General features: G+C 37.3%; 2 protein-coding genes across 2 annotated transcripts in view; one reads left to right on the top strand and one right to left on the bottom strand.

The window, feature by feature from the left end:
- LOC146001709 (lipid scramblase CLPTM1L) overlaps positions 1-7,479 on the bottom strand; it is a 30,215-nt gene extending 22,736 nt beyond the window's left edge. The window contains exons 1-2 of the mRNA XM_083139374.1: positions 7,397-7,479; positions 6,569-6,750 (exon numbers count right to left, since the gene is read on the bottom strand). Of these exons, the coding sequence (XP_082995500.1) occupies positions 6,569-6,724 (156 nt within the window). The 5' untranslated portion in view covers positions 6,725-6,750; positions 7,397-7,479. The remainder of the gene's footprint in view (positions 1-6,568; positions 6,751-7,396) is intronic.
- Positions 7,480-7,502: 23 nt separating this feature from the next.
- LOC146001708 (uncharacterized) overlaps positions 7,503-25,923 on the top strand; it is a 74,569-nt gene continuing 56,148 nt past the window's right edge. The window contains exon 1 of the mRNA XM_083139373.1: positions 7,503-7,563. The gene's annotated coding sequence lies outside the window, so the exon portion shown is untranslated. The remainder of the gene's footprint in view (positions 7,564-25,923) is intronic.

Here is a 25,923-nt window from a genome sequence, read left to right as displayed (position 1 = left end):
TAACAGCTGAAACCTCTCACACATGAAGCTGTGCTCACTGGTAAACAGCACAAAATGTCAAAATCTGGAGCAAATTGGGGAATCTTGCTGAACACTCCTCACTGTGAATCTTCTCTAGCATCTGATTCAAAGTCAGAGAAGGAAACAAAAGTTTGTATTCTGTCCACTCTGCTAACAGAACATCCGTTTTCTCATTATAAAGGCTCGGGTTCAAGTACACGTAGAGCTTCTTTATTTCTTCTATCCCAAACTGAAGAATATTTTCTTTGGGAGGCCAACCCAAGGTGTCGAAAACATGCAGAGATGCAATCACATCTATTGATATAGATTGCAATCTTTCTGTGATGTACACCTTCTCATTGTTAATTAAGTTTCCTCTAACAGTCTGAAACTCTTGCTCTCCATTTTGAATGTTTGTGAGCTGCACATCCCTGATCTGCCCTGAAATGGATACATGGTCCAAGAAATCTTGTTCGCTTGGTCCAACATTAGATTCCAGGTCAGCCAAAACTGAAATACAGTGTTCAATTCTTATTTTCAGAGATGAAATCAAAAGACTTTTATTTTGTAGTGCCACGCTTAAAGGGTTCAGTTTCCTGTAAAAATCCAAAAGGAAGTACAGAAGCTTAACAAATTTAAATTGCTTCAAACTTTTCAGCAAACCCTTAGGTTTGTCTTTTCCATGGGTCACAACAGTTTTTCCATGATTGCAAGAGATCTCTTACAGCACTTCCTTTGCTGGCTAACCACCTAATAGTGTGGATATCATTCAGTTTTAGAATTTCTTCTCCTATAACTTCTGTCGTTTCTCTCAAGAGGTGAAGTCTTTAGCAGAGCCATGATAAAACTGAAAAATATTCCTAATCACGGAATCAAATGCTCTAAGATATTTAACTCCAACACAGCTAACTGCAAACGGTGTGCAAGGCAGTGAATATTTATAATTTTATTACAAATATCTTTCATTTGCACACCCAATCCTGAATTGTGCCCGACCATATTTGCTGCACCATCAGTACCAAAGCCTACAATGTAATACTTGTTTCTGTATTTATTTGAACCTATTGCCAATCTAAATACTAAATAATCAGTTATGGCTGTGAAGTGACCAGCAGAAGTATCGTTTGGGAGCTCTATTACTCCTAAAATATCCTCTTTGATGTAACCATCAATTGCATCCACGTATCGAACATACACATTTGCATGCTCGACTGACTATCTATCTGTGGATCCATCAATCAGAAGGCTGATGTATGTACATTTCTTTATTTTCTCCACTAGATCTAACTTCAAAGTTTCAGCTATGAAATGAATAAATTCTCTGCATTGCTTTTTATTGCCATACTTAGGTAGAACACTCACACTTAATTTACCTGCCCAACACAGCAGATCTGCAAAGTCTTTAAATGGCTTCTCATGTTTAGCTACATACGAGGGCCACTATTTATATTTTGAGCCTTGGCAACACTGATTGAAGTTAGGTGCGATTTGATGTTTGCACGGAATCGTCTGGCATTATTGACCATAACGTACTTCAAATGTTTTGTCAATAGCTTCATTTGTGTTGTTTATGTTGCCTTGGAGATTGCGCGACAACAATAAAATGGAATTAACGCGTGAACATTTTCGTGCGATGATTTTTTACGATTTTCGACGTGGATTATCAAGACAAGAGTGCATCGATCAACTTACTTCCACATTTGGCGATGAAGCCCCATCCTTTGCCACTGTGAAACGCTGGTATAACGAATTTAATCGTGGCCGCCATTCGCTCACCGACGAGATTCGCGAAGGTCGTCCAAAATCAGTTGTTGTTCAAGAAAACATTGATTCTGTGCAAAACCTAATACTGCAAGATCGTCATGTGACATACTGTGAGATTGAGGCAACCATAGGCATTAGTTCCACCAGCATATATAAAATTTTACATGATCATTTAGCTGTGAGAAAGGTATGTTCTCGTTGGATCCCACATAATTTGACAAAAACTCAAAAAGACGCTCGCGTCAATTGGTGCAAACAAATGCTCAATAAATACAATCATGGTGCTTCAAATGACGTATATAAGATTGTAACAGGTGACGAATCATGGATATATGCATATGAGCCGGAACGTAAACAACGGTCGACTGTATGGGTGTTTCAAGATGAACCCAATCCAACAAAAGTTGTTCGCGCTGGAACAATTGCGTGGACAACGATTTTCGTCGGCGGAAGACGCCGTTGATGCGTTCAAAAACCATATTATGGAGGTGTCTCAAGAAGATTGGAAAAACTGCTTTGACAAATGGTTCAAACGAATGCAAAAGTGTATTGACCATAAAGGAGAATACTTCGAAAAACAATAAAGCAGTTTTCTATGCCAAATTCCTGTTTTTTCATTGTTAGGCTCAAAATATAAATAGTGACCCTCGTAGTATGCTACATTAAATAATTTGTAAGATGGGGTCGGCATTGAGTGGATACGGGGTTTTCAATCGGCTCGCTTTCCAAAACCATGTATGAATGTTGGATTGAGATGTTCGGGCATGTTTGACACACATTTGAAACAACAAAATTTTAGTCGCCAGTTCCAAACTTTTGGTCGCCAATGGGGACCGGAAATTTCGCGCCCTGGTCTAATGTATCCTGGTAATCATTCATTCTCCTAATCTCAATGACGTACAGGAATGAAAAATGATATAAAATAATGAACACGTGTGCATGTAAATATAAATAACTACTGCAATAAAATCACAAGATGCAATACCTACAGTTTTTTTTTTCAAATAAAGAGGACTGTCTTCATTAAAAATTTCAATTATAAATTATAAGATTTGTCAACAAAAACAAGACATTTGCCTGCAACAACTAAAAATAAGTAAATTGGGTAATGGTCGTAAGGCCAAATGCCTGCCAAACAGGTTTTCATTGGGTGGTCAAAACACTGCATCAAATCGCCACTGTTTTAGGACATTCTTGGCCACAGTTTGCCTCTATTCCCTTCAAGCAGCTACTACTCCTCCCCCTCCCCACCAATTGACTTCGCAACACTGAAATTTTGGAGATCCCAATGGGGATTGAATCTGGAACTGCTCACTCCAGAGACAAGACTGTTAACACATCCTTCCTGGATATCCTATGGACGTCCCCTGGACTGGTAAAAAAAAAAAAGGTAAAGTGCTCCCCTATGCTTAGCACCATGCCATGAAGGTGTATAGGTGGTGTGGGGGTAACGCACCACACTTTCTTGATCCGGTCATGAATGGGGGTGATGTGATCAGCATCACGCCCCTGACCGCCTTTACCCCCCAGGGTTTTACCCAGGTACCCATGTTATTCGACGCTGGGTGGGCACCGGGGCCGCTTCCAACGTTAGAAAAGTTCCCGTATTTGAACCGGCCGGGGATCGAACCCGGGATCTTGAGCATGGTAGTCAGACACGTTACCGACTGAACCACCGCGGCCACTGGACTGACAAATGGATATCCAGGGGACATTCTATGGATGTCTACTGGACATTCCGAGAAATCCTATGAATATACAGATTTTCAGAATGGATATCCAGGGGACATTCTATGGATGTCTACTGGACATTCCGAGAAATCCTATGAATATACAGATTTTCAGAACGAATATCCAGAAGACATTGATTAGACGTCTCCTAGATATGTATGTGCTGTATGGACAGTGGTTCGGATCCCACTTTAAAGTGTACATCCAGTCCCAATTAGCCTTTCTGTGCATAAAATGGACTTAAAACAACAATTCAATCAATCAGATCATGTACATAAAAACAGGTATTTCTATGTTTGTTAAATTGGTTATTTTACATTTTTTTTTCTACCTCTTGGGTTAATTGCAACAATGAGGATGAATGATGAATTGGTGATTGGACAAACACAATGATACAAATCAATGCCTTGACCAAGTTTGAACCTGGGACATCTGGTTTCAAGGTGCATTACACAGACCACCTTACCATGGAGGCAATGTCGATTAAGAGACAGCTACGAAAATTTTAAATTTTCCTTGAAAAAGTACATTTCAAAACATACTAGGAAATTTACTTGGTGTTGAATTTTGCACGGTACTTGTTTACTATCCATTGGGCAGATTTCTTCATTTCTACAGAAGAAACTACTTACCGTAATAAGTTCCTGTACTATTGTCTAACATCGGGAAGGTGTTTTGTGTGAAATTCAGGTAAGTTTTCCGTATCCTGGAAACGGATTTCTTCAAATTAAAAAGTTTGGGGCTCATTTGGGGGCAGGTGACTCTGGCCAATTTCTAACATGCCTTTAACAGGGAGTCGGTACTATTATAGTACAGGGGGGTCACCTAAAAATCATATATTTCGCACTTTTTTACATTACTAACGTACTATTTTGGAATGCGGAACATTTCCTAAGGTGAAATAATGCATTTCTAACTAAGATAATGTCTATTTCTTACATTTACGAGTACTTTCTGTTACTTGTTATTTCGATTCTGTAACACATTATGGCAGGCAATAACATACTGGTTCAAGGCACGTTGTGAGAGTGTTTTGTCAATTTATGCAGTGTTGCAACCTCGTTCACCGCAAAATACCTACTTTCGTGCCCAGATTTGAAATTATGCTAATACCTCGCAAATTGACGTTAGCCTCACAAACCATTGATGTTAGCCCCAAAAACCATTGACGTTAGCCCCAAAAACCATTCACCTTACCCCAAAAACAATTTTCCATAAGGTTAGGTTAGGTTAAGTTAGGTTAGGCAAGCATAGTTAAAAAAAATAATTAAAATACTAGACACGTCATGTTCTAGTGAAAACACTGCGAGTTGGGTTACGTCATCTTAACACACGGAACATTGTGCTCTCGTGCAGAAAGCATATGGCAGCAGCAGAAACAGCATGTCGGACAGAAATTTTCGCAGAAAAAAACATGTATTCGCATTAAAATGGATCAAAACTACATTCACGAACTTCCACAATGCTACAGAAAATTATTTCTGTAAGTACTTTCTCCTGTAAATTTGAAGTAATTCGTCACCCCTATACTATCATGTTACCAGGGAGTCTATAGAAAAAGCCGGGGAGCCGGAGCAGAGCGGAGGCGAGGCAGCATTAGTGGTTGGGGGCGGTAAGTCAATTACCCCAGGGGCGGAGCCCGGAATTGGTGAGAAATTTGAGTCAAAAATTTCAAACAAAAATATTTTTCTTGTTTAAATTTCGCACCAATTCCGGGATGGATAGCCTCAAAAACCATTCACGGAATGTTCCACGAAGCAGATAGGTAAGTACGAATGTCAAAAATTGACGAAAACTCAGAAGTTATAGGTGTCCGACCTTTTGCACCAAGTTGCTGCCTTATTGTTATGAATAATAGAGAGAAGAGACTTAAAATAACTAAAAATACAACAATCATGACAAAGGTCTGAAGTTAATTTTATGATCAATGAAAAAAAAATCAAAGAAATGAAGTGGTTCTTAAATTTATGATCAATATGCGAGTTTTAAATATGTATAACTTGGAAAAAATTTTAATTCTTGAAATATATATCACAATTACATGTACTCAATATAGGGTTACCAGATTATTTGAACAGAAAAGCAGGACATCCATGGATACGTACGGGGAGGTGGGGGTGGGGATACAGCTATAACTAAAAGAGCACAGGGTGAAGGAAACCCCGTCCCCTTCTTTGGCAAAGGAAAGGTCATGCTGCTCTCCTGAAATATTACACAATTCTCTTTCATCTGCTTTCTTCTTGATTTGATTTTTGTTATTTAATGTCGCTTTTCTGTCACTTTTGGCTAATTGCAACAATGAATGTGAGTGATATGATTAAATTCATGAATGGACACTCACAAAAACATCCATGCCCAAGCTGGGATTCAATCTGAGGACCCTTGACATTCATCCATTCCGCCACGGAGGTCTTCTCTTATTTCCTTATTCATTTCTCTCTTTTCGTTCCTCCTTTTGTTTATCTTTTTAATTTAACAGATTAACCTTATGTCCTATCTAACTTTTTTTTTCCTGTTTCCTTACTTGCTTACCAAAAAACATCCATACATTGTGAAATAAAAATAAAATATTAATCAACAGTGAGAATATATTTGTCTCTTGCTGCAGCTGTAGTAATCATCTCATCAATGCATCAAACATGGAAATCCCAAGAATTGGGCTACTTTCAATTTTCAAAACGCTCCTGCATATACCTTTAGTCACCACTCGGTACCTTACATATCATGAACAGACTGCATGCAATATATGATACTAAGCCATAAATATAAGCCTTACAGTAAGAATAAAGCAGCGAGCGTGAAATTTTTAGACCTACAAGTATTTCTATGCAAACACAATACTATTAATTTATAAGGAACTAACAGTTTCACAGAGGCAAACAATTCGTCTGGAAATTTTGCAGGACATTTCGCAGGACGCTGTTGAAAAGTAGGACATATTTGTCTTTTGGAGTAGCGTCGCAGACAGCAGGACATGACCCTGAAAAAAAGGACTGTCCTGCGAAAATCAGTACATCTGGTCACCCTAACTCAATAGCCTAATGATAAAAGTACTGAATATATTATTACTTACCTGCAACTTCGGGCTGTTTTTAAGAAACGATTTAATACAAAAGTGTTTTCTTGTGCACGACGGAGGAATAAAAAGCTGTGAAACAACCCACAACGAATGTAGAATGTATGCTACAAATAGTCCACTCACGATAAGACTAAATGAAGGCCACTTCATTGCTTACGTACATGTGTTTCTTATACCTGGAATAAAAAAATACATGCATTAATTCTAAAAAAATAACTCGTGCAGACATTTGAGATTTGGTTCATCCACTACTTAAAAGAAGAAAATTCTTTACCATTACTACATCAGAGTGCAGAAAAACTACCTTTACTTATCCAAAAATGAATTCGGTCTATCGGGGCGGTGTCACTTTCATCAACAATTTGGATCGAAATTGGCTCGGTCTGCTCTTTAACTTCCTTCATGGTACGATGCTGATGAGCACTATTTACTTTAAGTTTTCTTTGCAAGAACTGCGACACAAAATCCAAGTATCAATAATTGTCCTTGCACATGTATGAAACCGTGTATAATGCAAGTGAACATTATTCACGCAAACGACGCAAAAAAATAAATAATAATACAAATTACTGAACCTCCAAAATCGATATTACGAATCAATTTGAGCTGCACAATGTATGAACTAAATTGTAATTTTTATACGTGTATTGCTTTTGTAAAATAAACCTAAACATTCGTCTAAAAGCATCTATAGAAAATTACATTCAACAGCCTAAAAATTCGATTAAATAACCTTTGGTTTTATCATTAGTAAGAAAAAGGCTTTTCTAAAACTATGTTATGATATCATTTGCCAATATTTTACTTTCATAATTTTCTTACCGGGTACAATGCCTTTATGCCACACTACAATGACACAAGTGGCACCGATTCGTTGTCGCTGGTTCGCTCGCACTCGCAGCAGCAGCGCACGCCACATCACCTGTTTACATTCGTCGTTTGTTTCAAAAATGGCTGCACTTAGTGGAAGGAGAAGAAACCTAGTCATCGTAAGTAAGCGCTGGTAAAATGTTATATTACGTGTTTTACAGTGATAAATGTTACAATTCCTGTTTCAGTATTTGTACATATCTACCCAGTATTTCTTTTGTGTTATTTTGTGTACGAAGTTGTTTACAAGGAAATGAATGCGAATATGCTGAAGATCAACTTGCCTGATACGTAAGCTCAGTGCATATCTCGATCATCATCAATAACAGGTACGATCTTACTCAATTTTATTTATCTTTGGGCTCTAACAGCAGTGAAGCATTAAATATTCGAAATAGTAAGTAGACGACGTAATATTTAATTATGTCTTTCTATAATCAAGCAGCTTTATATTTATCGTATGGATAAAACGTAACTTGTGAAACTACGCAAAGAATGTTGCCGTTGCTATTGGGTAACTGGAAAGATTAAGTGTGCGTTTACAGTTAATATATTTCAAATTAACCGTCATTATGCACATTCACAGTGTTTGTGATCGAAGTAGTGTGGATGTACAGCCAAGATATACCAATAAAATATAAATACAAATTGTGACAACCACCTATTTCACTTCAGTCTTCCGTACTGATAAATTTACGAGAAGTTGTGAATTCCCGTGGCGAGACGTTTACTTTTTACAAGACAAAAATGGAACATATGTTGAAGTGTGTTTCTGTTTACATAGTCCGAAAAGAAGAGTAACAGATGACACTAAAATATTTACAAACTGTATTTAGAATCTTAACGTTTACTTTAGTTCATTGATTTTAGGGGATGCACCAGCTGGACTGTGTGCTATACATATTTATTATTTTTTATGTCCTTGTTCAAGAATAAATAAATGCATCCATTCAGGGAGTCTAGTGAACACATCAAAGGTGCAACATTGTGCTTCAGTACCTAAATTTTGCATGCAAATATAGGCTAGAAATTACAATACCTGACCCTTCTTTAATTTCCATAATACTATTTATACTCACGAAATACTTAGTCGCGGTTGTTCTAAGGTTTAGATGTTGCTGTCAAGTGCAGAAATTGATCATTAACATGTAGAAGTTGTAAAAGAAGTTCTTCAATTCTCGCAATCATTCTCAGTGTACAAGTATGGAAACCATATTTGTTGATATAAACAATTGACGTTCGCTATGACTTACTGTGTCTACAGCGTTGCCACTGTTGATTTGAGGTAACAGTTTCATAGATCGGAGACACATTAAAATCGGATATTTTGTGTATCGAATGGTTCATACGTACCAATTGTGTGTTGCGGAACATAGTTCGAGGGGCAATTTGCTTTTTACATGAAAACAAACACTTTTTCTACTAAAACAACGCATTTTTCTAAGTGCTACCGAACACACGTAACGGTGCCATATCACTTACTTTGCGAATGGTATCACTTCTTTTGTTTTCGAATATCATTGTTTCCAACCTTCACCGAAAAATACCTACTATCGTGTTCGTCACGTGTGCAAATTGTACATTATGCACAGGTAGCTGACGGATAGCCCCACGAACCATTTCTAATAAGGTAAGGTTTGGTTAGGTTAGGCAAGCATGGTTAAAAAAAAAGGTATCGGAAACACTGACACGATTTCCCGGTCAAATAGATACCACGATGAAACGTTGGAAACCTTAGAGAAACTCATTTCGTAAGTAGTTTCAGTAAATGTCTGTTATATCGGACACACATTTCTAACGCATATTTTCAGTTTCAAATGGTTCGGACTTACCAATTGTGTATTGCGGAACCTATTTCAAGCTGCCATTATGCTTTTTACACGAAAATAACTTTGATTTTTCACATTACGAGTAATTCTTTTGGGTCCTTTCTTCCGTTGCGGAACATAGAATATTTCGCGCACAGCTGTGGATCATCACGCGTCGTGTTTGTGTTTTGTCGATTTGGAGTGGGCATGCAGTTTTGCAACCTTCTTAACCGAAAAATACCTACTTTCGTGTTCATTATGTCATCACAAACCATTGACGGATAGCTCCAAAAACCATTCCCGAAACCTCCACGAAGTTTGATAAATGCAACAGAAACTCATTTCCGTAAGTAGTTTCTCCTGTAAATTTGAAGAAAAGTGTCTCCGATATAACAGACATTTACCGTAGTTTCTTTTGTAAAAATGAAGAAATGTGTCTCTGATGTATGAAACTGTCACCAAAAATAATTTTACTTTCAAATTTTTGAGTCCAAATTTCCCACTGATTCCGGGCTCCGCCCCTGGGATAATTGACCTATCGCCCCCAACCGCTACCGTGGCCCCGCCTCCGCTCCGGCTGATTCTATAGACTCCCTGTTAAAGACATGTTAGAAATTGGCAGTTACCTGCCCCCAAAATTTCACCACGCATCCACGACACGTCATATTAGGCAAACATAGTTTCAATATAATCATGCACATTTCAGCAGGTTAGATTACGTAAACATACTAAAAAATACCGCATGTACCCACAAAAATTTCACCACACAACCACGACATGTCATGTTTCTGACTTTCGTTGCAAATACAGACGGGTAGAAACACTGCGTCAAAACACCAGATACCCAATGAACATGAACAAAACACAATCACAACGCGTGATGATGTAGGAAAGTGTACGCGTGGCAAAGGGTATTCTCCATCGGAGAATTAATTGTCAACAAACAACATGAGTTTCCGCTATGGAACATTCCCACATCACACAAAACATCTTGCTGATGTTAGACAATGCTACACGAACTTAATACCGTAAGTAGTTTCTTCTGTAAAAATGAAGAAATCTGTCCGGGGACTATCAGATTAGTACCTTATTGGTTTTTCATTTCACACCAATTCCGGGACGGAAAGCCCCAAAAATCATTCACAATTAGCCCCACGAACCATTACAATTTTCTTCGTAAAACAATGCAGAAAAAAAAAATTATTGCGAGCTTTGTTCACGGGCATTTCTTGGGTTCCGAAGGTTGAAACACTGCGTGACAAATGAAAATCGACAAAATACAAGCACGACGCGCAATTATCTAGGAAGGTGTACACGCCATATTGTGTCTCAGGCAAGCGGAAAGACTACGAGGAAAAAGTTCTCGTAATGTGCAAAATTGCAATAACTTTCATCAAAAAAACGTGAATGCACCTTCAAGAATGTTCCGCAAAGCAGATAGGTAAGTACGAATGTCAAAAATTAACAAAACGAAAAAGTTATAGGTGTCCGGGGACTATCAGATTTTTAAAAAAATTTGGGGTTGTAAAACTACTTATATACAGGTTGCTCCACACAGCATTGGCTCCGTGGTCATAGAACCCACCGTCAATTTTGCAAGGATTTTTTTTTCTTTTTATGAAGATTACATGTTACTAAGTGTGAAGAAAGAAATTCTGGAGCGCGGAAAGTAATTTTTGGAGTTGTACGTGCTACGAAACTTACATTTTTTTAATATTTAAATTCCTTACCAACGTATCTATAGAGACAGTCGGGTAGCTGGAGCGAAGCGGAGGCCTTGCCGGGATAGCAATTGCAGGCGACAGGTTAATTACCCCAGGGGCGGAGCCTGGAATCGGCGGGAAATTTTGACAGCAATTTTCATGACATTTCTTGGGGTACAGCCATGAAAAACTGCCTTCGACATACATCGATCGGTACGGGTGCTTCGAAGTTTGCATATTTAATGCAGAATCTGAATGATTCATGGATCTTCTTAATTAATTTATGTAGCAATGACTTGTGACGAGTTCTGCCTTTGAAAAATAGATGCCCATTGGAAATTTTTCAGGTTTTTTCCATGGAATGTTACACTTTTTACTAAAAAGAAAGGTTGTGTCATACTACTGTACAGCCACAGAAGAGGCAGAGAGTATTTTTGTGCAGACTAATGTTCAAAAGATGTACTTTTTCTTCAAAAATCTTTGGAGGTGTGATATAGGCTTTCACTTTGAATTTTATTTAAACAAATAATTTCTAAGAGTGCTAGGACCCAAATTCTGACTTTTGCAACATCAGTAACATTGCCCATTCCAACAATATTGAAACAAATATGCGAAACTGTCATCCTTCACCTTAAACAGTGGTCACTCTCACTTTGTCGTCTAAAATTAAGTGATTGGTCCTGATATGTCCAAAACTAACAATAAATTGTCAATTAACATAAGTGGTAATTCACCTCCTCTGAGGTATGTAAAGTTGATTGCCCCTCTCCCCTTGCATTACCACAAAAATAACCTCATTCCTAATGTCTAAAACTAACACTTAGTAGTAGGTGTCCCCACTGTGATATTTAAACAGGCCTCCCTATGATGTATTGGAGCCACGGTGGCCTAGTCGATAGGGCATTTGACTGCCATGCTGGAGACTTGGCTTCGATTCCCAGGGTGGGTGGTGTAAGGCTGGGACTTTTCTGACCTTGCCCGTACATAAATTGGCTCTGGGGCTCACTCAGCCTCAACTAAATGGGTACCTGGGAGGTAGAGCTGGTCGGAGCATGCTGATCACATTCCATCCAACCAGGACGAGATCGATAGAATATGTGGGGCCCTACCCCCCACATCCCCCTACGTATGACTCATAGCATGGTGCAAGTGCACGGGGAACTTTACCTTTTTACCCTATGGTGATTAACATAAATTGATTACCAATTGACATGTTTAAAATTAATTTAAGAATAAGTGTTAATCACTTACTCTGATACTAGTAAAAAAAAAAAGTACTTTGTTTTATTTTGAATGCCTATTTGGGCTCTAGTAATCACCCAAAAGATGTGTAAAACTAAAAGTAATTTGATAATTTTCATAAGAATGCTTGGTAGCCCTTTGCAAGTTCAAACTTTCAAAATATTATGTCCGTAACTGTCAAATTGCCCTGGCAACCGATATTCTGTTCAACTGATCTAATATATAGTTAGAGTTGTTCTATGAGGAGCACAATGTATTTTCATTTAAAAACAAAAAAACTGAAGAAACTGTACAATTTTATCAGTGTGTCAATATTGGCCCGTACTTATTGTTCTCAATCACATTTTAATGTATCTATTACATTTGTATGTAATTTTTGGCAGTTTTCATGTGAGTACAGTAGAGCGTCGATTATCCGAAGTAATTGGGGGACATGGGTGTTCGGAAAACTGGTTTGTTCGGATAATCGAACTGTACATGTTTATTTGCCAAAAAGAAGTACTGTACAGTAAATTTATTCATAAAAAACAGGCATCTCTTTAAGTATGTATTACAAAGTAACGTACAAAGGCAACTTTAGTAGGAATATATAGTATGCGGTACAGTTTATTAAACAAAAATATGTACATATTACATACGCATTTTGCATGAACAGTACACACAGTACACAAAATTAACGTTTAAAAAAATCCTTTATTTCGGTCTGTCTAAGCAAGCCTACACGCTTACGAGCAGCTAAGTCACGTACTTTTTTCATTACAGATATCTGAAAGTGAGCGAGTATACAGTTCGGTTAAGCGGTCGTTCGGTTGACCGACGTTCGGATAATCGACGCTCTACTGTACTTTGTAAACGACAAAAGATTTTAAGTGCAAATTCTGCAGAGATATGCTAACTGAATCGAAACTTTAGTTTGATTGAAGTCCAAACTATTTTCCTGACATGAATTGAAACAGAATCATTTTTGTTTATATTTTTTATAGAAAATGCACAGCGAACAAAAGAATACGAAGTAATTTTAATATATTTCCATTGGTTAATTGACTGAGCATTTACGAATAAAAACTATATTATCAAACAAATTATGTTACTGAGAAATGTTCAACATGTGAAGCTTGCATGGTAGTACAAAGAGACAGGATTGTTTGTAATAAGAAGACCTGGCACACTGTTGTGAAGAATTGTTAATGCACAGTGAACGCCATTCAGACCTAATAAATGCAGTATTATAATTTGTTTTTGACTGCTGACACCTTGTGTGCTGTGTTATTAGAAATCTGCTGTGCATTGTGTACACTTTCGTCAACTTGGCATTGATCAAACATTGTTCAAATGTTTTGTGTTACGTTAGTTTACAGGAATGAGAAAGGAAGCAAGTTTGTCTTTATCTGTGCGATTTTTAAATAATTGATAAAATGAACTTTGTGCCATGCTGGAATTTACAATAAATGGTTTTGCTTGTAAAATAATTTGAAAGACAATGATTGTTTATATCAGTGGTATTATTTTGTGCTTGTACATTAGTGAAAGACTTTGGCAGCCATCGCTTCTGTCACATTGCATGTACGAGAAAAGATGTCACATTGCATGTACGAGAAAAGATTGCTTATTCAGATCCACTCTTGCTAATTGAAATTTATGGGTGGAGCTGTTACAATTGATTGACAAACTTGGAGCATTTCTTTAAACCTGTTTCGATTTTACTTTGTCAACAACATGATGGAATTATGTTTAAAAATGCTTTTTTTAAAAAAAAATGAAATTCAATGTGATGTTACCAGATAATTTCTGTTAATAGACATTGCATTGTACAAGGTCAGAGAATTAATGGTGTTGACTATTCATTAAGTTCATGCTTTCCCTTCTAGAAATAAATCTACCTTTAATGGGGATTTCCAATGGTCCTAGTTATGATTGAGTGTCGCATTAATTTTTTCTATTTTTTTATGTCCATAATGAAAATTAACCACAGGAATGTGAAAAAAGTGTGACAGTGTAAAAGTAATATTTTTTTCCAATTAACTGAACACAGCTTAATACAGGCAATCCTCTTTGCTGTTGTGCATTAAATTTGTAGATATTAAAATTAGAACATCTCATTCCACCAATCCACCACAAACTTCTATGTTTTGCCAATTTTAAATTTCTCGTAATTATGAGTGTAAAATGTAAATCTACATCAATATAGAGATAGCATCAAATATTTCTGTATTGAACTGGTACAATGTTGACCCTGTGTCAATACCTGTAGAGATTCCCTACCAAAGTTCATGCTGGTACTTTGAAATTGAACAGTTTAAGGTAGTTCAAGATATTTATAAATTTTAGCATGTAAGTTTTCCATTGGAACCAAGCTACTAGATTTTTGCTTTAAAATATTGATAATTTCAGATAAGACAATCATTTAACCACAAAACCCATTTCTCTCCACATTGTTGTTGCAAAAGAAATAATATTTAGATGTTCATTTATACCTTCTCCGATATTCACCAAAATGGTGCCAAATGTTAGTGCATCGTTAGACTATGAAAAGTGTTATGCATCATTTTGTGAGACACTCAGACTCTGGAAAACTGTCTCCTCAGCACTGATAATAACATTTATTGTATCACCCTGTCATTGAACTTTAGCCTTAACACTAAATTTTAGTGTGGAAGTAAACCATGCTTTGCACTAATATGTTATCTTGATTTCAATATGCTGTTTTGTCATCATTCAAGTTCAATAATCTTAGTTGAGGAGACCTGTGCTGTAAACCCTATTTGCTCAGGAGGTTTTTGTGCAGGTTTTCAAAATTTACAAGGGTGGATGGAAAAATCATTGAACTATTTACACAGTAGAGTAGTAGTTCCCAAAGTGTGCACCGTGGTGCTATGGCTGGTTTACAGGAGCACCATGAAATGTTCAGATATTACAATTAATTACAATTGTAAATTCAATCAACGATATGATTGTTCCAAATATGTCCTTATTTAGTATTTTTTTACACATAAAATGTTTCTGAATTTGAAATATGTGTTTATTTTTTAACTTAAGGCAAGCATCCTAACCACACTGAACGTTGCAAGTGTTAGATAGGCCTACATTTTAACTTGAGCACCATGGAAAAGTCTTGAAATACTAAGGCTGCCGTGAAATGAAAAAAAAGTTCGGGATCCCCTAACTAACTCTCTAGCCTTCTTAAACCCGAAGGTTCATGGCTGCAGCAACACAGGCCTTCCATCTTTCCCTATCTTGAGCAAGTTCTATATACTCTTTTCCATCCCTACCGATTTCCCTTAGGTCCATCTCAACGTTATCCCTCCATCTTCGTCTTGGCCTTCCTACAGGTCTCTTACCATCAGGTTTCCCAACAAGAATCCTGTAAACTCCTCTTTCCTCTCCCATTCGTGCCACATGGCCTGCCCACCTAAGTCTTCTTGATTTAATTATTCTAATAATATCTGGACATGAATACAAATTATGTAGTTCTAAGTTATGTAACCTTCTCCACTCACCTGTCTCCTCATCCCTTTTAGGTCCAAAGATTTTCCTAAGGATCTTATTTTCAAATACTCTCAATTTATGTTCCTCTTTCAATGTAAGGGACCAAGTTTCACATCCATATAATACTACAGGCAAAATTACTGTTTTGTATATTTTAACTTTTAGTTTCTTAGATATTAAACGAGAAGACAAAAGTTTATGAAGAGAGAAGTAACATGCATTTCCTGAATTAAGCCTACTTTTTATTTCCTCTTTAATATAATTTTCATTTGTTAATATTACTCCTAAGTATGTATTTGAATTTGGAAACTGGTTCAAATGAGTTGTTATCAATAATTAGATTTTGATTATTACCTAACACTTGGTTTCGGCCTGTAAGCATATATTTAGTTTTCTCTTTGTTAACTTCCAAACATGGACGTCCACAGGATTTTTTCCAGGGAGGGACAAGGAAGGTATTTTTTTCCAGGGGGGCAAACGAAGGCAAATTTTCCCCAAAAATAGTGTTGTTCCCTAAAAACAATGCTTAAATTTGAATTTATGGTGTTCATGCAATAAATAACACATATTATTGTGGCTAAAATGAAATTATATGTATGAAATACATATTTTTATGTTGACTTTCATTTTTCAGGGGGGCCACGCCCCCCCTTGCCCCTCTTCAGGAAGCCCATGCTTCCAAACCTATCTCTTTAGCAGTTTTGAAAAATATTTTAGCATTATTCTTAATTGTATTCACATCATCCCCCAGTAAGTCTACATCATCTGCATATGCTAACAACTGAGTCGCACCATTTAATTTTAGTCCTTCTTTAGTTTCTTTTACCTTCCTAACAGCATATTCTAAGGCAAAATTAAAGAGCAATGGAGATAATGCATCTCCTTGTTTTAACCCATCATGAATTGTAAATTTGTCAGACATATTAATACTCACACGAATTTTACTTTCTGTTTCACTGGTGCATATTTTTATCATACTAACATAGTTCGGATCCCCTGCCATAGAGAATTGAATTGTTGCTTGGGGGGAGAATTGGCCACATATAGGGAAATAAAATTATCAAAACTCCTTCTTGTGAAGCACAGTTAGAAGAAGAGAATTTAAATTTTACAAAAAGATTTAAAATTTATCACTTTTATGAGCCCACAATCATGCAAAAAGTTATGTTGAAAATAATTTAATAACTATCAGGAAACCCTAAAAATAAAACATTATATGTGTCAACAACTGCTTCTGGTTGAGCATATGGTAGGGCCTTGTATTTTTCACTTCCTTTATTGTAGGTACATGGTATGTGACGCAGATGGTTGCCATGTGCGAAATAAGTGATAAGTAGAGGCAGGTCAAATTTCACAATTCCCTGGAAAAGTTCAATGTTTAGATTTTCTTCCTTCGAAAAATCGTGACAAATATTTTTCTTTGTTGGTACTTATTTCCAAATGTTTGGCTTACATAGCCTCAGTACTAGAAATGATTCTTTTTTTATGTTGCATATTTTTTTGGGGGGAGGGGCATGAGATGTCAAACCATTTTCACATAGCTGCACATGCCAGTCTTATGTCTTAATTTTTTTCCTATTCACTTTGTTTTTTTTTTGTCCTAGCCATAATGATTCACCTAAAAACTTTTGGGGTAAAAAGCCCATTTTTCTTATAATGGGGTGGCATGTTAAAAAAATTGACTTTCCGTGAATACCTGGTCCTTGGCCACACACTAAAAAACTACATGACGGATAGTTTCCCTTCTGAAATTTTTGGTGTGTATGTGGACATGTGTGAAAACTTTCCCATAAGTTGTTTTTTTAACTACTTTTTGATCAACGTACAATACTCATATTACATTGTAATACAAGTGTATCACATTCATATGTGTATAAAGAAAAAGACATGAGTAAAATATCAACAGGTGCTTTGGAGAAATGATGTGAATACTGTAATCATGTGAAATTGTGGCAGGAGTTATCCCAGTCGTCTTCTAGAGGTTCTTAACAGTCTAAATATGACACACCTAATTTAAAAAGAAGTAATTTAGAACTTATTTTGTTGTCGATCCACATCTAGGACCTCCTTGAAGCCGCACTGGCAGATGTAGACAAAACTGATTCAGGTGTCAGCTCCTTTTTCTCAGGAGCCAGGATTTTTTTTTTAAATTACTAGTCAACAAAACCATAAATCCAAGTAAGATAGTCTATGACATGGGATATTAAGCATTTAATTTATTAGTTAGTACAAAATTGGATTACAAGTAATTAATTGTGAGAGATAGTATATGCACTGTTTTAGATTAGACTGGAGTGGCCTTTATAGAGAAGGCTCAACTGGTGCATGAATAACTATGCGATACATTCTAATACCTACATGTCTGACTTTACCATATTGCTGCAGATTTTAAAATTCAGCTAAGAACAGTGCAAAATTTTATAATAGCATGTTTATTATTCTGATTTAATTGTGCATGCGATACAGAAAACATACTGTACTCGTTATTTTAAAAAAATAAGGTATGAAAATTTCCATAAGCGAACTTGAAATATTAAAAGAAAATAGAACTGAATTTAAAAATTGAGACACCAGGTGGCATGGCAACTGGGTGCACTGTATTTTTCTTTTTCTGCGCCTGTGGGCTGGTAATGTTTTCATCTTGCAATCAAGGTGTCCCACGTTTGATCCTCATTGGAAGAAGAATATTGCACTTGGTTTGTATCCCGCTTTAAACTCTAGGTCCAGCCATGGGCGTCGCCAGAAAATTTTGCAGGGGGGGTCGGGCAAATGATAAAAGTTGAATAGTAGATAAATAATAAGTATTATTTTACAGTTATAAATGTTATTACAAACTTTAGGCTAAAAGATTAAAAATCGGCAACTTACGTGTGTGAGTATGAGATTTTTCGTACTACGTTTCGGAGGTTACACTACCTCCTTCTTCAGGTTTAAAAGATGTTATTCAGACACCTGACATGGTGCCTCGTCGTGAAAGTGAAGGTTAAGGATTTAGGTTAAAAAGTTGCTTGAAGGACACTTTCTAAAAAAGAATATAAATTACACATCTAAAACCGCGCAATACTATAAAAACAAAAGAACATCCAAGGCTGAAGTTGGCGAACTGCTGACCAATGCTCAGGGTAGGCGAATGCACGGTGTCAGCCCGTACCTGGGGAAAGAGAACTTCCCCTCCTCAATTCTTCCAAACTGGGGCTCGGGAGTCACCAATCCAAGGAGAAGTCGACCTCCACCTCGGCGGCTTTCCTGACCTCAGGAGTAACATGGAAGCCCATCTCGTTCCTAAACACTGCGGCTTTATCCCATTTTTTAAAGAAATTAACCCAGCCGTCTTCTAAATTCCCATCGTCCCTATTAAGTTTATTCCAATTTTTCGCGCATATATAGGCAGCTTCATATACGTTTCTGTCCAATTTATTGTTAACCTCCCTAATAACTTCCCTTTTAGCAATCTTATGTCGGTTAACCAATATGTGTTCAGATAATCCAGTTTTGGGTATGCCCTCCTTTACGTCTTTATCATGTTCTCCCCACCTAACTTGCATACTTCTCCCGGTTTGTCCCACATATTCCTTTCCGCATTCACACACAATCCTGTATACTCCCTTCCCCTCTTCAGGGTTATTGCGCTTATCCCCCCTCCCTTTCTTATAGGATGTAAAGTGCTTTTCAATACTCCGGGGCGCCCTTACCCCACATTTTATTCCGTAACCCCTCACGGACTTTTCAATTTTCTCTGAGACCCCCTTAAAATATGGGATCCCGACAAAATGTGTGTTTTTTTCACCGTTTCCTATCTCAGTTTTTTTATCCTCTTTGTCATTTTGCGATGTTTCTTGCCTAACAATCCTTTTGGCTTTCCTAGCTACTTTTTCCAGGTCGCGGATAGTGTACCCATTCTTTACCCCCACCTTCCTTATCCATTCCCCTTCTTTCTCTTTCTCTTTCTCGTCATTGCACAGTCTTTCGGCGCGAATGAAAAAGTTAAGAAAAACATTTAATTTAGTCCTATTCGAATGTTGGGATCTCTTATGGAGGTACATCTCTCCAGCTAACGGTTTATGGAAGACCCCGGTTACGATCCGTTGTCCGGTTTTAGTAAGGCACAAGTCAAGAAAGTGGATCTTTCCGTTGGCCATATCTTCCCTAGTAAACCCAATCCTGGGGTCCTGCTTCCCCAATTGGTCGAAAATGCTGTCAAGTTTGATTTCATTCCCTATGATGAGGATGTCATCTACATATCTCCCATAATATTTTACCACCCCCCTCCCCCCTGCATGCTCCATAGCGGCTTTTTCGACGTAGTGCATGAAGATGTTGGCCACAAGACCAGAAATGGGATTGCCCATGGCCAACCCTTCTTTTTGTCGGAAGATTTTATCGTTAACGTAGAAGTAATTGTACCCCGTAATGAGAAAAAACCATCGGACGTACTCCCAGGCGACCAAGATTTCAACGTTTTGGTCGATCAACCATCTATACAAACAATCCCCAGCTTTGTCCCGGGGAACACTGGGGTACAGATTAATAACGTCGAAACTACAAATTACGTCCCCTTCTCCTATGGTGAGTTTCTCAATAGTTTCTTTGACCATAAGAGAGTTTTTGACGCTATACGGAGTGTCCATATTCATTTTTCCCATCCTCTTAATCATTTCTTTAGCTAAACCATATCCTGGATGTGCATACATGGGGATGATGGGTCTGAGGGGAATCCCCTCTTTATGGGTCTTAGGTATCCCAAAGGCCGTAGGAATATTCCCTTCCTTAACCCCCTTAATTTCTTTTTTTCCGCGCTTCCCAAGGTAAAACTGGTTTCTATGCCTTTCCTGATTTCTCGTTTGATTTTATTAATGGGGTTAACTTTGATTTCTTCGTAGTCATTACTTCTAAAACTATCTTCCAACTTACTATGGTATTCCTCTTTCCCGATAATAACCATTTTGTTTTCCTTATCCGATCTAACCAAGTATACGTCACTTTGTTTAACCCATTTTTTCATGTTATGAAGACTCCCCTTAGGGAGTTAACCCCATTAATAAAATCAAACGAGAAATCAGGAAAGGCATAGAAACCAGTTTTACCTTGGGAAGCGCGGAAAAAAAGAAATTACTTAAGGGGGTTAAGGAAGGGAATATTCCTACGGCCTTTGGGATACCTAAGACCCATAAAGAGGGGATTCCCCTCAGACCCATCATCCCCATGTATGCACATCCAGGATATGGTTTAGCTAAAGAAATGATTAAGAGGATGGGAAAAATGAATATGGACACTCCGTATAGCGTCAAAAACTCTCTTATGGTCAAAGAAACTATTGAGAAACTCACCATAGGAGAAGGGGACGTAATTTGTAGTTTCGACGTTATTAATCTGTACCCCAGTGTTCCCCGGGACAAAGCTGGGGATTGTTTGTATAGATGGTTGATCGACCAAAACGTTGAAATCTTGGTCGCCTGGGAGTACGTCCGATGGTTTTTTCTCATTACGGGGTACAATTACTTCTACGTTAACGATAAAATCTTCCGACAAAAAGAAGGGTTGGCCATGGGCAATCCCATTTCTGGTCTTGTGGCCAACATCTTCATGCACTACGTCGAAAAAGCCGCTATGGAGCATGCAGGGGGGAGGGGGGTGGTAAAATATTATGGGAGATATGTAGATGACATCCTCATCATAGGGAATGAAATCAAACTTGACAGCATTTTCGACCAATTGGGGAAGCAGGACCCCAGGATTGGGTTTACTAGGGAAGATATGGCCAACGGAAAGATCCACTTTCTTGACTTGTGCCTTACTAAAACCGGACAACGGATCGTAACCGGGGTCTTCCATAAACCGTTAGCTGGAGAGATGTACCTCCATAAGAGATCCCAACATTCGAATAGGACTAAATTAAATGTTTTTCTTAACTTTTTCATTCGCGCCGAAAGACTGTGCAATGACGAGAAAGAGAAAGAGAAAGAAGGGGAATGGATAAGGAAGGTGGGGGTAAAGAATGGGTACACTATCCGCGACCTGGAAAAAGTAGCTAGGAAAGCCAAAAGGATTGTTAGGCAAGAAACATCGCAAAATGACAAAGAGGATAAAAAAACTGAGATAGGAAACGGTGAAAAAAACACACATTTTGTCGGGATCCCATATTTTAAGGGGGTCTCAGAGAAAATTGAAAAGTCCGTGAGGGGTTACGGAATAAAATGTGGGGTAAGGGCGCCCCGGAGTATTGAAAAGCACTTTACATCCTATAAGAAAGGGAGGGGGGATAAGCGCAATAACCCTGAAGAGGGGAAGGGAGTATACAGGATTGTGTGTGAATGCGGAAAGGAATATGTGGGACAAACCGGGAGAAGTATGCAAGTTAGGTGGGGAGAACATGATAAAGACGTAAAGGAGGGCATACCCAAAACTGGATTATCTGAACACATATTGGTTAACCGACATAAGATTGCTAAAAGGGAAGTTATTAGGGAGGTTAACAATAAATTGGACAGAAACGTATATGAAGCTGCCTATATATGCGCGAAAAATTGGAATAAACTTAATAGGGACGATGGGAATTTAGAAGACGGCTGGGTTAATTTCTTTAAAAAATGGGATAAAGCCGCAGTGTTTAGGAACGAGATGGGCTTCCATGTTACTCCTGAGGTCAGGAAAGCCGCCGAGGTGGAGGTCGACTTCTCCTTGGATTGGTGACTCCCGAGCCCCAGTTTGGAAGAATTGAGGAGGGGAAGTTCTCTTTCCCCAGGTACGGGCTGACACCGTGCATTCGCCTACCCTGAGCATTGGTCAGCAGTTCGCCAACTTCAGCCTTGGATGTTCTTTTGTTTTTATAGTATTGCGCGGTTTTAGATGTGTAATTTATATTCTTTTTTAGAAAGTGTCCTTCAAGCAACTTTTTAACCTAAATCCTTAACCTTCACTTTCACGACGAGGCACCATGTCAGGTGTCTGAATAACATCTTTTAAACCTGAAGAAGGAGGTAGTGTAACCTCCGAAACGTAGTACGAAAAATCTCATACTCACACACGTAAGTTGCCGATTTTTAATCTTTTAGCCTAAAGTTTGTATTTAATTGTGAGTAATTCGCACATTACCAGTATGTATAAATGTTATTATTATCAATAGTAAATATTACGAACTAACAAAAATAAATTTTATTCGACTTAATAATAATAATTATTATTATTATTATGTAAATTGGGAGACTCGATCCACCAAACGAGTGAATGCCAGTACAACTATTTTCCATTATTTCTTTTGCATTTTATGCAGTTAGTATCTGAGTGCATTTTGATATTAACCTTTGCACGTCTCGTTCAAGAATAGGCTTTAAATGTTGAGGGGATTTTTTTTTTTTTTTTTATAAAGTGTGTTGTGTGGTCTCTCACCTACAACTGTAATTATTAGATTTTTGAAAACTGTGAAAGCATTAGTTCTTCGGATGAAATTATAGAATATAACCTTGTTCCTGTATTTTTCACTCCAATGTTTTCGATCGAATGCATTTTTACTTTGATTATTCTGTTTGAATGCTAACCAAATGCTTTATTTCTGTTCTTAACAAAAAGAGTAACAAACTTTCGGCTTTCCCACCGACCCATTCGACCCCCAACCCTAATTAGCCTACATGAACATAATGTGGACTTAAAACTTTGACAAGCTATTCAATTCACATATAGGTGATGTTCTTCTTTATTGGCGAACCTAATGCACAAGGAAAAGAAAAACAGATTTAATTTTTAAGGAATATCTGCTTCCGTGTTTATATTTGTTGTCTGAAATTACTTTTTTTCCAGCAATAATACGTGTGTAATTATTAGACTGGGGATTTATACTGAAAATGTAAATGTTCTATGTCCAATTTTATCAGGAGAGCTTTTTAAAGTTTGACATGAAATGTATGTTGAAACCTCTCTAAAAGGAAGTAGTTGTTATGTTAGGTACTTATGCTGTTATTAATAATTGAATTTCAGATAGAACAATATCACTCAACACTACCTTTGATTTGAGAGTGCCAATGTTATGTTCTTTCTACCAGATAGAATACTGCATTCTGGAAACAAGATGGAGATGAATACATTTCATTATAAATTTGTCATTCGGTAGCAAAGTAAAATAAATAATTCATATTTTGGGAAGTAGAAAGTACTGTGATTCCACTATTATTCAGAATTTTTCTCTGTGGACAACAAAAGTAAGAACTGAAGACCATTACTATTGCTAAGCTGTTCCCACAAGTGACTGAGGTTAGAATGCAATCGGTTTATCTCATACTCTGATGGCCCTTGTGGTTGGTTGAGGAAAGTATCGTAAGGTTTCAGTTGCTGTTGGACTTGACATTTTCTGCTTCCAAATTCTGTACATGGACCAAAAAAACACTCACTATATCAATATTGGTTGTATGTGTGCATCAGATGAAAGCAGAGAGTTATAAATTTTTACTGAAAATTCTATATATTTAAGGTGCTAGTCTTTGGTCCGAGAAAGGTATCTTTAACATATGTGGTGTCCAGGAGTGAATTGCTTGTTAGAAACATTAGATGTGGTTCCTTTAGTTCGGCTGGAAAGTGAAGTGAATAGGTATTGTCACCTCATTTGAACACATACTAGAAGAGCGTCCTTGATGGGGTTGTGGTAATGTCGTCATCATGTAACCAAGGGATCCCAGGTTTGATACAGTGTGGAAGCACTACTTTGTGGTTCATATCCCACTTAATCCTGTCACGATTAGCCTGCCTGTGCATAAAGAGGACAAAACTCGAACATTACAAAATATGATTTGAACATTGATAATATACAGGGTGGATATAAATCATGATTTTTATTTTTTTTTAAATTGATAATTTTTTTAATCGATTTTTTTTATTTATAAAAACACTTAAAATTGCTTGTATGGTTTTCTGCACCATACATATATAAATGTATATTTTTTATATAAATTCTTTTTCTGGTAAACAGACATGTAAAATATAATATTTGAACAGTTTGATTATAGCAAATAAAATATTACATATAAATTTCTGTATATTTATGAACCTTCTGTGGAAATGTTTGTTGAGTGTGTTCATGAAACTACAATATACCGCGTTTGTTAGAACCTGTCCCGTTTCCCACTCTAGCGATCGCTCGACAGTTTCGGTGCCAATGAGAAACGAGGAAAAAATCGTCTGCTGGGCAGCAAGGAGCGAATGGAAGCCAGAAGAGAGGTACTTACGTAGACGCTGTTGCGACGTAGCATATTTTAATTGGCTGCCTGGCTTTGACTTTCCCCAGCACGGAGAAAAGCCAGCGACCAGCTAGCGCGGGAACTGGGACAGGTTGTAACAAACGTGGTATAATTTCAGCGACTTTTTTTCCAGTGAAAATAAAACATTCTGGATGTTCTATATAATTGTAACTTCCAGTATTTTTTTGTAGCTGAATTTTGGCAATTTTTAATGATAGTTTGGAAAATATCAGCAGCCATATTTATTTACAGTTTAATGATAATAGCACTATTTACAGTTTTGATTAGTATTTTATGTATTATTCTACACAACATGTTTGCTATTTTTGCCTATAAAAATTATTGAATTTTAAATCAAAAGAAATTTAAACTGGTTACAATTTACATATTACATTTCCTTTCGTATGAGCTTCACCGCATCAGTACATGTATTATGGTTCTTTCTTTTCCTTTCTTAGAACCTAATATACACCATTCAATAATTAGGAGCATCAGTACATGTATTATGGTCCTTTCTTTTCCTTTCTTAGAACTTAATAAACACCATTCAATAATTAGGAGATTAATATACTTTCAGCTAAAGTGATTCTCATATACAGGGTGTTGCATATGTAATAGTGCAAACTGACACAGGTGAAAGTACACAATAATAGAAGCAAAAAAGTCTCAGTAAACATGGGTCTGCAAATGGGCCATTTTCGAGATAATCGCGAATGTGTGATTACAAGCCGCCACTGGCTTCATTGTTTGTAAACATCGTCCTAGTTGGTAAAATGCTAATAATGTGTGCGAGTGTGTGGTTACAAGCCGTCATTGATTGCATTTTGTAAACACAGAGTTCCTTTCTTCTTGCGCTGGCTGAGGTTTGCTCTTTGTTTACAAACAGAGCATTTCCGAGAGGTGGTACGGCTTGATCACACATTCGCGATTATCTCAAAAACGGCTCGTTTGCAGACCCATGTTTACTGAGACTTTTTTGCTTCTATTATAATGTATTTTCACCTGTGTCAGTTTGT

Source organism: Lepisma saccharinum, chromosome 17 (assembly GCF_977018435.1).
Source record: "Lepisma saccharinum chromosome 17, izLepSacc3.1, whole genome shotgun sequence".
NCBI classification, from domain to species: Eukaryota; Metazoa; Arthropoda; class Insecta; order Zygentoma; family Lepismatidae; genus Lepisma; species Lepisma saccharinum.
The sequence above is the reverse complement of the archived record's forward strand: the minus strand, read 5'-3'. Positions and strand labels throughout refer to the sequence as shown.